Source organism: Mus caroli, chromosome 4 (genome assembly GCF_900094665.2).
Source record: "Mus caroli chromosome 4, CAROLI_EIJ_v1.1, whole genome shotgun sequence".
Taxonomy (NCBI): domain Eukaryota; kingdom Metazoa; phylum Chordata; class Mammalia; order Rodentia; family Muridae; genus Mus; species Mus caroli.
In genome coordinates this window covers 119,231,096-119,245,090 of record NC_034573.1, presented here as the reverse complement: position 1 = coordinate 119,245,090, position 13,995 = coordinate 119,231,096, and the positions used below count along the sequence as shown (strand labels likewise).

At 46.0% G+C, this 13,995-nt stretch overlaps 1 protein-coding gene across 1 annotated transcript in view; it reads left to right on the top strand.

The window, feature by feature from the left end:
• Zbtb8b (zinc finger and BTB domain containing 8B) overlaps window positions 1–13,153 on the top strand; it is a 15,598-nt gene extending 2,445 nt beyond the window's left edge. The window contains exons 2-4 of the mRNA XM_021161497.1: window positions 5,628–6,633; window positions 10,817–10,995; window positions 11,600–13,153. Of these exons, the coding sequence (XP_021017156.1) occupies window positions 5,673–6,633; window positions 10,817–10,995; window positions 11,600–11,914 (1,455 nt within the window). The 5' untranslated portion in view covers window positions 5,628–5,672 and the 3' untranslated portion in view covers window positions 11,915–13,153. The remainder of the gene's footprint in view (window positions 1–5,627; window positions 6,634–10,816; window positions 10,996–11,599) is intronic.
• Window positions 13,154–13,995: the final 842 nt, after the last annotated feature.

Here is a 13,995-nt window from a genome sequence, read left to right as displayed (position 1 = left end):
TAGACCAGGCTGGCCTCGAACTCAGAAACCTGCCTGCCTCTGCCTCCCGAGTGCTGGGATCAAAGGCGTGCGCCACCATGCCTGGCTTACAATCAGAGATTCTTAAAGAGAAATACTTTATTTGGGAATTGATTAAAAAAGCAGTGGACATTCGAGTGTCACACTGCATAGTAAAATCTGTGTCTGTTTGAGGGTAGAAATCAGAGAGAAACGTTTAAAGGCAGAATGGGAGCCATGGAAAGCATTTGTGAGAGATGAATCATTGCTATGAAGATCCATAACAAGAGTGTTGTCTAGCAAAGACTAAACAGGCAGATGCTGGGCCATCATCCTCAAAGAAGTACTTTTTGTTTTTGTTTTGGTCCAGGAAAGGGGTGAGGACACACAGTTAAGACTTCTGCTGAGGAGACGTCCCAGGGTGATTTTATATAGGAGCAGTAGAATTCCATAGCTAGGGGAGCTGGAGAGATGGCTGGGAGCACTGGCTGCTTTTGCAGAGGACCTGGTCCCAGTTCCCAGCACTCACATGGTAGCACATAGTTACCTGTAACTCCAGTTCCCAGGGATCTGAGTCCTTTTTAGGTCCTCCACAGGAATTGGACACATAGCTGGCAAATATATCATAATAAAAATAAGTATATCTAGCCAGGTAGAGATGATGCTCACCTTCAGTCCCAGCGCTTGGGAGGCAGGGGCAGGCGGATCTCTGTGAATTTGAGGCCAGCTTTGTTTACAGAGTGAGTGCTAAGATAGCTAGGGCTAATAGAAACCCTATCTCAAAAAACAGTGTTCACTTAACTACTTTGGATGGAAAACTTTTTAGGATTATAATATAATTTGTTGAGTTTAAGATGAATCTAAAAATATAGGAATTGGGCTCTTGATATGGCTCTGTGGGTAAAGGTGCTTGTGTAAGACCCCCTTTCGGGGACCCCCACTCTAGTCTCGGGAGAGAGAAAGAGCGCACTCAAAGAAACACGAGAATCCTTCTTGCTGTAAGCACATGAGGCAGTTTAATGGCAGAGCTCCGGGTCAAAACGTATCTCACACAGGAGTCAGTGGATTCGACCCCGAGGTTCAAAAGCTAGGGGTTTTTATGGGATAAAGGGCTTAGGGGTGGGGAATTCAGCATAGGGACACACTATTGGCTTATTCAAACATCAGCAGAAAGATTACATGTCAGCAAAAAGAATACATGCAGGTCAGGGTGTCAGGGTTCTATGAGTTGTTGACTCAGTTCAGATAGCCCTGTTATGTCCTCACATTCCTCTTTATCTTTAAGGTCAAGCTGTTCCCAGGAATGCTTTAACAACGGGGCATGCACGGGTTTGTTTTTCTTTATTCTCAGCCCCAGGCAGCCTCTAGGCTCACAAACAACCAGCAATTTCTGAGTACTTTATATGACTTACAGGTCTTGAAATTTCATCTTTCTTTCACTTGCTGACAGCCCTTAAGACTGGGTTCAATCTCAGCAACATACATGGTAGGAGAGTACCAACTTTCACAGGTTGTCCTCTGACCTTCACATGAATACTGTGGCACATATGTCCCCTACATAAACATACACACACACACACACACACACACACACACACACATCTGACCTTTTTTCCCCTTAAATATTTTTAGTTCGTGGTTAATTAGATGCATGAGTGTAGAAGCTGCTGCTATGGAGAGCTGACTACAGTTGCCCAGGACTGCAGTGGGTCAGTAGGTGAAGGAGTGGTTGATGGATGGTTAGGGTCTGATGGGAGGAAAGGAGGGCTTGGGGAAGAAGGCTTCCATTTTCTCACCACCAGGAAGATTCTAAGCTAGATTTTCTTGTTCTGCCTAGCATTTAAGAATAGAAGCATGCCTTTTAATTTAGCAAACATTCTTTAATCAAAGCAGTCTGCCAGGTGCTGTGAGGGCTGTCAGATTTAATAAGACATGCCCATGCCTTTAAAGGGCCCGCCATCTTCTGACCGAAGGCACGGACTGTAACAGTAGGAAGGCATTAACCAAGGCTCGTGGAGTTAGTTCCCTCACCAAGAAGCAGCTACGGCAAAAAGGGACTTAATTGGTTTAGACACAGCGTGAGCTAGGTAGGGCTTAGTAGTGTCCCCAGGTGCCATCAGCTGTCACCGTTGTTAGGCTTGGTTCCTCTGGTGGCACAGCTGCACATTCCTCACATTCTATGAGTTTACAGAACGGGATGTCCCTTTCAGAAGCCCAACAAAGGGTCCATTGCTTTTGACTGCTTCTAGCCACAGTGCCCTCTGTGAGTCAGTCAGTAGTGGTCAGAGAGTAAGATGCATTGATCGTGGTAGCCGGTAGGACAGCTTACACACCTGGAACCTGAGCTGGGTGGTGTGTAGCACATTGGCCCAGAGCTGGGGGGTGTGGGGGTGGCTCTGGTCAATAGTTCTGTAGCAGCCTTAGTGATGCTAGCAGAACTCTTCGAAGGGAACATGTGTGCTGGTAAGCCCTGGAATCTACTAGATTTCTCCACAAAATAGTGATAAAAGATTTGAGCTGAGACTGCTGGCTAGTATTTAAGTTCTGATTAAGATAGGAAAAGAAACCATACCATTTGGAGAGTAGAATCTAGTGCATAAGATCTGTTGACTCAGGCTGGAGAGATGGCTCAGGGGTTAAGAGCACTGGCTGCTCTTCCAGAGGCCCTGAGTTCAAATCCCAGCAACCACATGGTGGCTCACAATCATTTGTAAAGGGACTCACTCTGTAGACCAGGCTGGCTTCGAACTCAGAGTTCTACCTGCCTCTTGTAAAGGGTTCTGAGGCCCTCTTCTGTTGTGTTTGAAGACAGCTACAGTGTACTCATACATGTAAAATAAATAAATAAATAAATTTTTTTTAAAAAAAAGGTTATTTAAAAAGATCCTGAGCCGGGTATGGTGGTGCACGCCTTTAATTTCAGCACTGGGGAGGCAGAGGCAAGTGGATTTCTGAGTTCAAGGCCAGCCTGGTCTAGGTCTACAAAGTGACTTCCAGATCTGCCAGGGCTATACAGAGAAACCCTGTCTCGAAAAACCAAAAAAAAAAAAAATCCATTGAATTGATGCTAGACACCACCAAACCCAGTTTTGAGTCCTGACTCCGTCACAACTTAGTCATTTCTTATCTTTGATATCTTTATTAGAAAAACAGGGATAAAAATGAGGACTGACAAAGACTTTTTATTTATTTATTTATTTATTTATTTATTTATTTATTTATTTTTTAATTTGAGATAGGATGTTGTCTTCCAGGCCAACCTGGAACTAGCTATATAGCTGTAGATGGCCTTGAACTCCTGATTTTCTGCCTCTATAATTCTTTAGTATGGTTATTACAGGCATCTGCCACACACACATACACACACCCACCCCAATTTATAAGGAGCTGGGGCTGGAACCCAGGCCTTCCTGAGGGCTAGGCAGGCACTGAGACATATCTCTAGCCTTTTGTTTGTTTGTTGAGATGGGACCTCCATGCCAGCCCGAGCTGACATTGAACTCTCCGTGTAGTCAAACACAATTTTGGGGATGGGTGCCCAAAGTAAAGGGACCTGCACTGAGCGTAATGATCTGAGTTCAGTTCAGAGCCCAGGTGGTCAGAGAAGTGACTTCTGCATGTGTGCTGTGGCACCCGTTTGTCCACATACATGCATTCATACATACACACACACACATACATATGTACACACATATACATATGTACACACATACATACACATATACACACATATATACATACACACATACATACATACATATACACCCATATATGCACATACAATGTAAATACATGCTTGCATACACACATATGTGTATACACACATATACACATACAATGTAAATGAAGTTCTTTTTTTTTTTAATTTATTTTATGTATGAGTACACTGTTGCTGTCTTCAGACACACCAGAAGGGGGCATTATATTCCATTACAGATAGTTGTGACCCACCATATGGTTGCTGGAAATTGAACTCAGGACCTCTGGAAGAGCAGTCAGTGCTCTTAAACACTGAGCCATCTCTCCAGCCCTACAATATAAATAAATTAAAAGTATAAAAAATATATCCTTTTGTCTCTGCCTCTCAAGTGCTAAAATTATGGTGGTTTTATTTTATTTTTACTTACTTAGTTTTTGAGACAGGGTTTCTTTGTGTAGCCCTGGCTGTCCTAGAACTTGCTCTGTAAACCAGACTGGTCTCAAATTCACAGAGCTCCACCTGTCTCCACCTCCAGATTAAAGTCATGTGCCACCACTACCTGGCGGGTTGTTTTAATTTTTATATTTTTTGGAAGATGTGTTTTGATTTATGTGTATGTTCATGAGTGCCCGTGGAGACCAAGAGAGGGTGTCGAATCCCTGGAGCTAGAGTTACAAGTGGTTGTGAGCTGCCCAGTATGGATGCCAGGAACCGAGCTCTGGTCCTCTGGAAGAGCAGAAGTGTCCTTAACCACTGAGATGCCCCTTCATCCCTTATTTATTTATTTATTCATTTCTGTATTTATTTATAGGCAGGGTCTCATTCTATATTCCACGTTGGCCCAGACCTCCTGATCCGACTGCCTCAGCCTCCTGAGTATAAGTATTGCTGGTGTATACCACCTTACAGGATTTAACGTTGGGGAGAGAATCCATGTAAAACATCAACTACTGTGCCCACATTGAGTTATCTGGCTTCTTTCTTGCTTTCTTGCTTTCTTGCATGAGTACATTGTTGCTGTCTTCAGACACACCAGAAGAGGGCTTCTGATCCCATTACAGATAGTTGTGAGCCACCATGTGGTTGCTGGGAATTGAACTCAGGACCTCTGGAAGAGCACTCAGTGCTCTTAACCACTGAGCCATCTCTCCAGCCCACTCTTTGTTCTTTTTATCCTTTAAGCCAGTTATTCAAAACAGCCTACATCATGAAAACACCGTTGGTCCAGTAGTTTGGTTTCTTTTTTTTTTTTTTTTTTNGTTTTTNNNGNNAGGGTTTNTCTGTNTNGCCCNGGCNNTCCTGGAACTCACTCTGTAGACCNGGCTGGCCTCGAACTCAGAAATCCACCTGCCTCTGCCTCCCAAGTGCTGGGATTAAAGGCGTGCGCCACCACGCCCGGCTGGTTTCTTTTTTTTAAACATGGTTTTAGATTTACTTATTTTACTTTATGTGAGTGTTTTGCCTGCGTGGATATAAGTGTATGAGCGTGAGTGCCTGGTGCCTGTGAGGTCAGTGAGGTTATTGGATCCTTTGGAACTGGATAAGTTAAGGATCGTAGTGATTTACTGCGTGGGTGCTTGCAACTGAACCCAGATCATTTGCAAGAGCAACAAAGTGCTCTTAACCACTGAGTCCTCTCTGCAGCCGGAACCAGTGCTTTGACATATAATAGATGATAATATATAAACTCCTCTAACAGCCAGGGCTGTAGATCAGTGTGCTTGCCTTGCACACAGGAAGCCTCGGTTGAGGCACCACATAACATAAATTGGGGGATGGTGAGCCACCGCTACAATCCAGGAGTTCCAGGCCAGCCTGGGCTACATAGAAAATTCCAGGCCAGCCTGGGCTACAGAAAATCAAAACAAAATATGAACAGCCTATTGTAAAGTTGGAATTCTCGAATTAACGTAAATAAAAATCTTGGCAGAGCTCCAGGCCCCTCCAGAGCAGCAGCGGCTGGGCTGAAGGAGAAATGGAGGCACAGTCCTACTGCGCCAAGCTCTTGGGGGAGTTGAATGAGCAGCGGAAACGAGACTTTTTCTGTGACTGCAGCATCATCGTGGAAGGGCGTATCTTCAAGGCCCACAGGAACATCCTATTCGCCAACAGTGGCTACTTCCGAGCCCTACTCCTTCACTACATCCAGGACAGCGGGCGGCACAGCACAGCTTCACTGGACATCGTCACCTCCGACGCCTTCTCCACCATTCTAGACTTCCTCTACTCTGGGAAGTTGGATCTGTGTGGCGAGAACGTGATCGAAGTCATGTCAGCTGCCAGCTACCTGCAGATGAATGAGGTGGTCAACTTCTGTAAGACGTACATCAGGTCGTCCCTGGACATCTGCAGAAAGATGGAGAAGGAGGCCGCTGTGGCTGCTGCAATGGCTGCGGCGGCAGCTGCTGCTGCAGCTGCGGCTCATCAGATAGACAGTGAAAGTCCAAGTTCAGGACTGGAGGGGACTTCCTGTGGCACCAAAAGCTTTGCCTCCTCCTCAGTAGATGGAGAAGGGAGTCTGGACTGTACACGATCATCTTGTGACGACTGCCATCCCTTGGAGCTGGTGGCGAAAGACAGCCAGGGCTCTGGGGTCTCCGACAGTGACCTTTGTGTTGTGCCCAGACCGGTTGAACCTAAGTTAGAATTCGATGTTACCAGGGTGGAGGTGGAGGCTGACGAACAGCTACAGCAATATGCCGCCCCACTGGCCCATATGGAGGAAGGTCTGCCCAGTAACCAGGCCTTGGATCTGACCTATAGCAGCTACCACGTGAAGCAGTTCCTGGAGGCTCTCCTGCGCAACGGTGCTGTCCAGAGCAAAGATGACTTGGATTATCACTCTTCTCGTGGCTTGGAGGGAAGACTGGAAGGTCCAGGAGTGGCCATGAGTTCGGTGGTGGACGTTCAGAACGACTGGTATAGAGAGGACTCAGGTGAGTTCAGGTTGCAAACATCTCTTTGTCAGCATTTAGTGCGTTCTGTGCCTTGTGTGTTCACCCCTCATTGTGATCCTCGCTGCTATCATGCCACCGCTGCTACTCACCATTGCTGCCGCCACCACCATCGATAGTTATTAATTAAGCTCTCGTTGTATATAGAGCCTTGTTTTCTGTGTGTGTGCACATGGACACCAGAGGATGGTATCAGATGTTGCAACTCAAGAGATATCCACTTTGTTTTTGCTTTTTGTAATTATAGATTACCTTATTTTGTTTCACAGGAAGTTTTGCCTGCATGTAAATCTGTACATCATGTGTATGCAGAGGCCAGAAGAGGGCATTGGATCTCCTAGGTCAGGAGTTACTAGTGGCTCTGAGCTGCCGTGTGCATGTTGGGAAGAGAACCCAGTTCCTTTGAAAGAGCAACTGGTACTCTAAGCTGTTCATCTATCTCTCTAGTCCCTGCCTTGTTTTTTTTGAGGCGGGGTCTCTCGTTAGCCTAGGGCTTGCTAATTTTGCTTAGCCTGGCTGGCCAGTGACCCTGGACCTCCAAGGATCCAACTATCCCCATTTTTTCTATTGCTGAGATTATAGATATGTGTAGCCATGCCTAGCTTTTCACAGGTGGTTGGGTAAAATCAGGTCCCTGTTGGGCAGTGGTAGCAGTGCATGCCTTTAGTCCCAGCACTCAGGAGACAGACTCTGTGACTGGGAGGCCAGCAAAACCCTGTGTAGATAAAACAACAACAACAACGAATGAGGTCCTGACTTTTGTTCTGCCAACACGTCACTGACTGAGTCCTTTGCCTGGCTCTTCTTTGTGTATTTCTGTGTTGCCTATACAGGGTGTGGTCATCCTTTGATGTCCATGAGGGGATGGTTCCAAGACTCCCCTTAGATGATGTGCAAGTCCACTGGATGTGCAAGTCCTCTGTAGACTGATACTGTCAGGTGTGGTGGCACACACCCTGCATCGCTGCACTGGGAAGGAAGAGGCTAGCAGATCTCTCTGAGTTCAAGGCCACCCTGGTCTAGATAGCAAATTCCAGGCCAAAAAGAGCTATTCAGTGGCATGCTGTCTTAAAAAATAAAACAAACAAACAAGTGGTTGGAGCGATGTCTGAGCAGTTAACAGCACTTGCTTCTTTTGCAAAGGACCCATGTTTAGTTTCTGCCCACAGTGGCTTACAAACTGTAACTGTAGTCCCAGAGGATCCGACACCTTCTTCTGACTTCCACAGCAGTGCATGCATGTAGTGCACAGACACACATGTAGGTAAGACATCCATACATATAAAATAAAAAAATTGAAATACATGAAGTGATAGTGTTTGTTAACAATGTCCTGTGTTATTTAAATCATTCCTCAGTTATTTATAATCCCTGACAGGATGTCAGGCTGTGTAAGGAGTTGCTAAGGTTCAGGGGGAAAAGGACAAGAGAGAAAGTCCTGCAGGCCATGGTAGGTCACGCTGTGATCCCAGCACTCGAAGGATAGGAATCAGAATTCAAGACCTTGGTGCGTAGTGAGTTTGAGGCCAGCCCGAGCTACAGGAGACCCTCCCGCTGTCCTTCCAAAATCAAACAAAGAGGAACTCTTCCAAAGTTTGTATCTATAAAACAAACATTTCTCTCAGCATTACCTAGGTGGATTCTTCAGTGCCTAGGAGTCCCAGTGGATGAAGATCCTATGCGTGTTGTTGATAATAACAGGAAGGTCTAGGACGGGCATTGGCTTATTTTAGTAATGAAGATGGCAGCCAGTGGGATGCCTTGGTGGTAAGAAGGCTTGTCATTTCTGCCTGACAACCCGAGCTTGGCAAGCCCTGGAACCCACAGTGAAAGAAGAGAACCAGCTCCCAAAGGGTATCCTCTGACCTGCACATGTGGACAGTAGCTCTTACACATATGTACGTGTGTTCACACAAACATCATAAACACACAATAACAGTAATGATATTAAATAACACATTTAAAAATCTTTAAGATGAAGATGGTACACATTAAGTTTGAATACTTAAACGGTAAAGAAATAAGAAATAAAACAAAGTAAAAGGGCTGAATGGGAAAGAGACTTTTATTTGTGTGGTTAACTCTAGAAGTTATATGAGAGTTTTAAGAAAAACCCCTTGGCTCATGGCAAAAGGGACTAAAGGTGCCCATGTGGCATCATCCTGTGGTGCCAGGAATGCCTAATGAGGGGGTGCTGCCACTGGAGAGCCTGGGCCCAATGGGAAGAGCATACCTTGCTGACTGTAAGAAAAAGGAAGGCCACTTTCTAATAGTGGCTTTCCTGGTCTGAGACTATGTAAGTTCCCAGTTTGGGAGGTGGGCCAGATAGTTTGCATGGGTTCCAAGAAATTGGAGGGGCGCCTCAACATGTTGGACACAGTCTTGGTAGTTTAGATGGCCCCCTTAGTTTTGAAAGTAGCTCTCCCGATCTTAGAGGTCCTGGCATTTGAGCAGGTGTCTGGCCTCTGGACCTGGCCCATATTGGTGGTCTACGGACTTCAGAGCCAGTTCCAGAAAACCAGTGCTTGTGATAATTAAAGTGAAAGGTGCCTTCCCCTGAGTCTTTCAGCGAAATTTTAGGTTTCTTTTAGAGTTACAAGGAATCCTAGGCTTGGGGCTGGAAAAATGGCTCGGAGGTTAAGAGCACTGACTGTTCTTCCAAAGGTCCTGAGTTCAAATCCCAGCAACCACATGGTGGTTCACAACCACCTGTAATGAGATCTGATGCCCTCTTCTGTTGCGTCTGAAGACAGCTACAGTGTACTTACATATAATAAATAAATAAATCTTTAAAAAAAAAAAGGAATCCTAGGCTCATCGTGTTTAAAATATAACCCTCCTAGAGCACACACAAGTTTACTATGCCTTATGATGCTCGGACTCCCACCTATCTCTCGTCTATTCCCAAATAAACTATGTATATTTAAAGAATCTTGGATCGCTAGGCACTGTGTCCAAATAGTCCAACCAACTGGAGACCAAGGGCTCAAATACATGAGCTCATGGCAAACATTTCTCATTCAAACCAACACATCACTGTAGCCCCAAGTTTGGGATAACGCCCCATTGCTGTTATTGGCTTTAGTGATGGTTCTGTAGATACAAGACATTGAAGGCTGGTATATTGGGTATCACAATGTTTCTATGATAAGTGTGTCTGAGTTGGTTTCTTAGTATTTCCAAGTGAGACCCTCTATATCGTTTCAGTTGCATATAGATTGGTCTTTATAACACAGAATGTTGACTGGCTGTTTACAGCTCACACCAGGATGAATCACGCCAGGTGTTACAGGGAGCCATGTACAGGGGAGACAAAAATAATTTGGGTATATTACAAAATGTTTGTAAAACTCACAGAACATGGGGCTGGAGAGATGGCTCAGAGGTTAAGAGCTCTGGCTGTTCTTCCAGAGGACCCAAGTTTGGTCCTGGAACATTTATGTCAGGTGTCTCATAACTTCACCTCCAAGGAGACACCTTCTGGCCTCCATGGGTATCCATAGACACCTGGCATTAATACACAGACCTACCCATTTACATGAATAAAAATTAAATGAACAAAAATCTTTTTTTGTCTTTTTTTTTAATATTTTTTTATTACGTATTTTCCTCAATTACATTTCCAATGCTATCCCAAAAGTCCCCCATACCCTCCCCCCCACTTCCCTACCCACCCATTCCCATTTTTTGGCCCTGGCGTTCCCCTGTACTGGGGCAGATAAAGTTTGCGTGTCCAATGGGCCTCTCTTTCCAGTGATGGCCGACTAGGCCATCTTTTGATATGGACAAAAATCTTAGTAGCAAAAAACTCTCATGGGCTGGAGAGATGTCCCAGTTACTAAAGCCTGATGCTCATGACCAGAAACTAAGCTGGGTGGGTGGGTGAGGATGGGGCTTAGTGAAAGAACATTTGGGTATCACAGTCAAGGCCCCGGGTTCAATGTCTAAGCAGGGGAAGGGAGCCGGGAAAGCCCACTTAGTTGTCTTGACCTTTGATCTTCTAGAAGCCAAAGTGGGACTTGCACTGGTCAGTCTTGCAGCTTGCTAGCAGGTGGAGTTGGTAGTCTCCCTCTCTGTCTGGGATGAGGGTGTTTCCCAGTCCCACCCCGAAAGGTGGCTGTGGTTGTCCCTGTTGACGGCTAATGGCGTCTGTTGGCTTCCTCAGGTGACGTGCTGGTGGTTCCTATCAAGCTGCACAGGTGTCCCTTCTGCCCTTACACCGCCAAGCAGAAGGGCATCCTCAAACGACACATCCGCTCCCACACTGGCGAACGGCCGTACCCCTGCGAGACCTGCGGCAAGAGGTTCACCCGGCAGGAGCACCTTCGGAGTCACGCCCTGAGCGTGAGTGTCAGGGACGTCACTGTAAGGGCTGTGCCTGTCTCCTAATGTGAGGGTGGGACTGTCTGTCACTGCTCTCTCATCTAGAGATTTTTTTTAAGAGAAGTTTGTGAAGTCTTCTCTTACCAGGTTAAAGCCAAGCTGGCGGCCCTTAGAAAGTTAATGCTAGCTGGGCTGGTGGCGCACGCCTTTAATCCCAGTACTCCGGAGGCAGAGTCAGGAGGATTTCTGAGTTGGAGGCCAGCCTGCTCTACAGAGTGAGTTCCAGGACAGCCAGGGCTATACAGAGAAACCCTGTCTCAAAAAAAAAAAAAAAAAAAAAAAAAAAAAAAAGTTAATACTGGTGTGCGAACAGGCCAGTTTTCTAAGAAGCCTAGCTTTTGTTCAAGGATGGCCGTCATGAGGCCAGAACTGGCAGGGCCAGCAGACTGTGAGTTTCTTCCCCTGATAAGGATGTGGAGTAAGCTGTATCCCCAGTTTCCCACCAGAACTGACACCCTGAGGCAGGAGAGTAACTTGCTTCCATTTGTACAGCAAGTACTGCTAACTGCTAAGTCATCTCTCCAGCCTTTTCTGTGACCTTTACGGTGTCCCCTTGTGCTGGCAGGTCCACAGATCCAGCCGTCCAATTATCTGCAAAGGTTGTCGACGAACCTTCACGAGCCACCTGTCCCAAGGACTGCGGCGCTTCGGGCTGTGTGACAGTTGCACCTGTGTCACAGACCCCCACGAGGAAGATGACGACCTGATGCCTGTCAACCTTAGCCTGGTGGAGGCTTCATCTGAAAGCCACGAGAAGAGTGACACAGATGACTGGCCCATCTACATAGAGTCTGGTGAGGAGAATGACCCACCCGTGGAGGATTCTGATGACAAGCCACACATTCGGCCCAACTTACCAGCCCCAGAGACACTTACGTAGCAGTGACTTGGTGGGCAGGTTTTAAGTGTTGTGGCTTGTTCTACTGTGAAAGCGACCATTTGTCGAGTTCTATGAGACTTGGGGATCGTCTCCCCACAGTGTCGTTACACTTGGATTTTTTGTTAGACGAAGGCTGGATGTTATGACTCAAAAAGACTGATGGTGTTTTAGCATGGAGTCTTAAGAATTTTGTTGGCCTCTCCTTGGTACTGACTGAATTGAGATTGAGCCCCGAGACTTCCTAATTTTCCTGCTGAGAAGCTGACTCTGGGCCGGAGATAAATAAGAAAACTCCCTGCTTAGCACTATGCCGGTCTTTTACGTTCTTACATCATTACTTTCTTCTGAAGAGGTGGCAAGGGTATCTTGTCAGAACCTCGGTCTTTCCCCTGCCAGGCTTCTTGAAACGAATTCCACATTTAATTGTCTGGGAATCTGCTTCGATAAAAAGCAGCCGGGGCTAACTACGTGGTCATAAAAGGTACTCCCTAAATCTAAGACTGTATGCCTAAAGGCTGGAGGAAGCTTTATGCAGACAAACACTGACACAAATTGCAAGTTTATTCTGGGCCCCCTGCTTGCCCACCTGGATCGAGTTAAGTTAAATGAACCCCCAGAGAAAAGCCAGTGAGCCAGGGCAGAGTACTGCCCCTGTCTACTCTGCTATTTGACAATTCCGTACACACAAATCCCCTATTCTCAGATTATAAAGCAAGTCGTTTGGGCAAAAATCAAAAGGCTGCTTAGTCATTTCCCAGACATGCAACCTGGATATGCACACCCTCGTGACATTCCTGGGCATGCGTGTCCCGCTGACATCCTGCCACCTAGTTTATGCCCAGACTTGAACTGCAGGGGAGACGTGCATGCCTAACTCACATTCAGGTTTTAGAAGACCACCTAGAAGGAAGGAGCTGGGTAGAGCAGGTTTCAGGCCGGTCTGCTTTTCACCCACTCTGCTGCCAAGTCACAACTGTAGCAAAGCAAGTTGAGTGTCTCTAAAGTATCAAAGGACAGGAAAGACCATGGATGAATGGTGCACTAGAAGGTAGTTCGCAGACTTTTCTTAAAAGCATCTGAAATGGACTTTAAAAGAAATCTCTTGTCTTCCTTTACTTTTAATACAGTTTCAAACAGCAGTGAAACCACCCATCTCTCTGCCTCTTGAACAATACCTAGTGAGAATCATTTATAAACTGCCTTGTATGTATTGTCTTGTCATTAAAGAATGGAAGTTTTTGTTGGTTTGCTTGTATTTTGAGACAGGGTTTCTCTGGGGGGCGAGGGGGCTTGGTTGCTGTGAAACCCGCTATGTAGACTAGGCTGGCTTTGAACTCCTGAAGTTCTGACTGCCTCTGCCTCCCAAGGGCTGGGATTAAAGGCATGTACCACCTCCCCTGGCAGGACTAGGGTTACAGTTCATTGTCTGTCATTAGGAAGTCCCTGGGTCCAGTCTCTAGTACTGCAATAAACAAATACCGAAATTTGTGTTGTCTGCAAGAAAAAAAAGCCATTAAAAAAAAAAAAAAAGAAAGACAGCATGAGGTTGGAGAGGTGGCTCAATGGTTAAGATCACTGGCTGCTCTTCCAGAGGACCTGGGTTCAATTCCCAGCACCCACATGGCAGCTCACAATTGTCTCTAACTCCAGTTCTGGGGATCTGACACCCTCACACCAATGCACACAAAATACAATATAATAAATTGTCAATGTTATAAAAAAGAAAGGAAGGAAGGAAGGAAGAAAAGAAAGAAAGATTATTTTGGTTTTCATTGGTTTTCTCAGTATTAGGTGTTATATCCTGGACCTTGTCTGTGCCGGGCAAGTACTCTCTACTGACTTAGTCCCCACCCATGGATGGAAAGGTATTTCAATTGGACTTTAACAGAGTGCTAGGACCGTACCCGAGACTCTGAGTGCTAGGACTGTACCCGAGACTCTGAGTGCTAGGACTGTACCCGAGACTCTCAGTGCTAGGACTGTACCCGAGACTCTGAGTGCTAGGACCGTACCCGAGACTCTCAGTGCTAGGACTGTACCCGAGACTCTCAGTGCTAGGACTGTACCCGAGACTCTCAGTG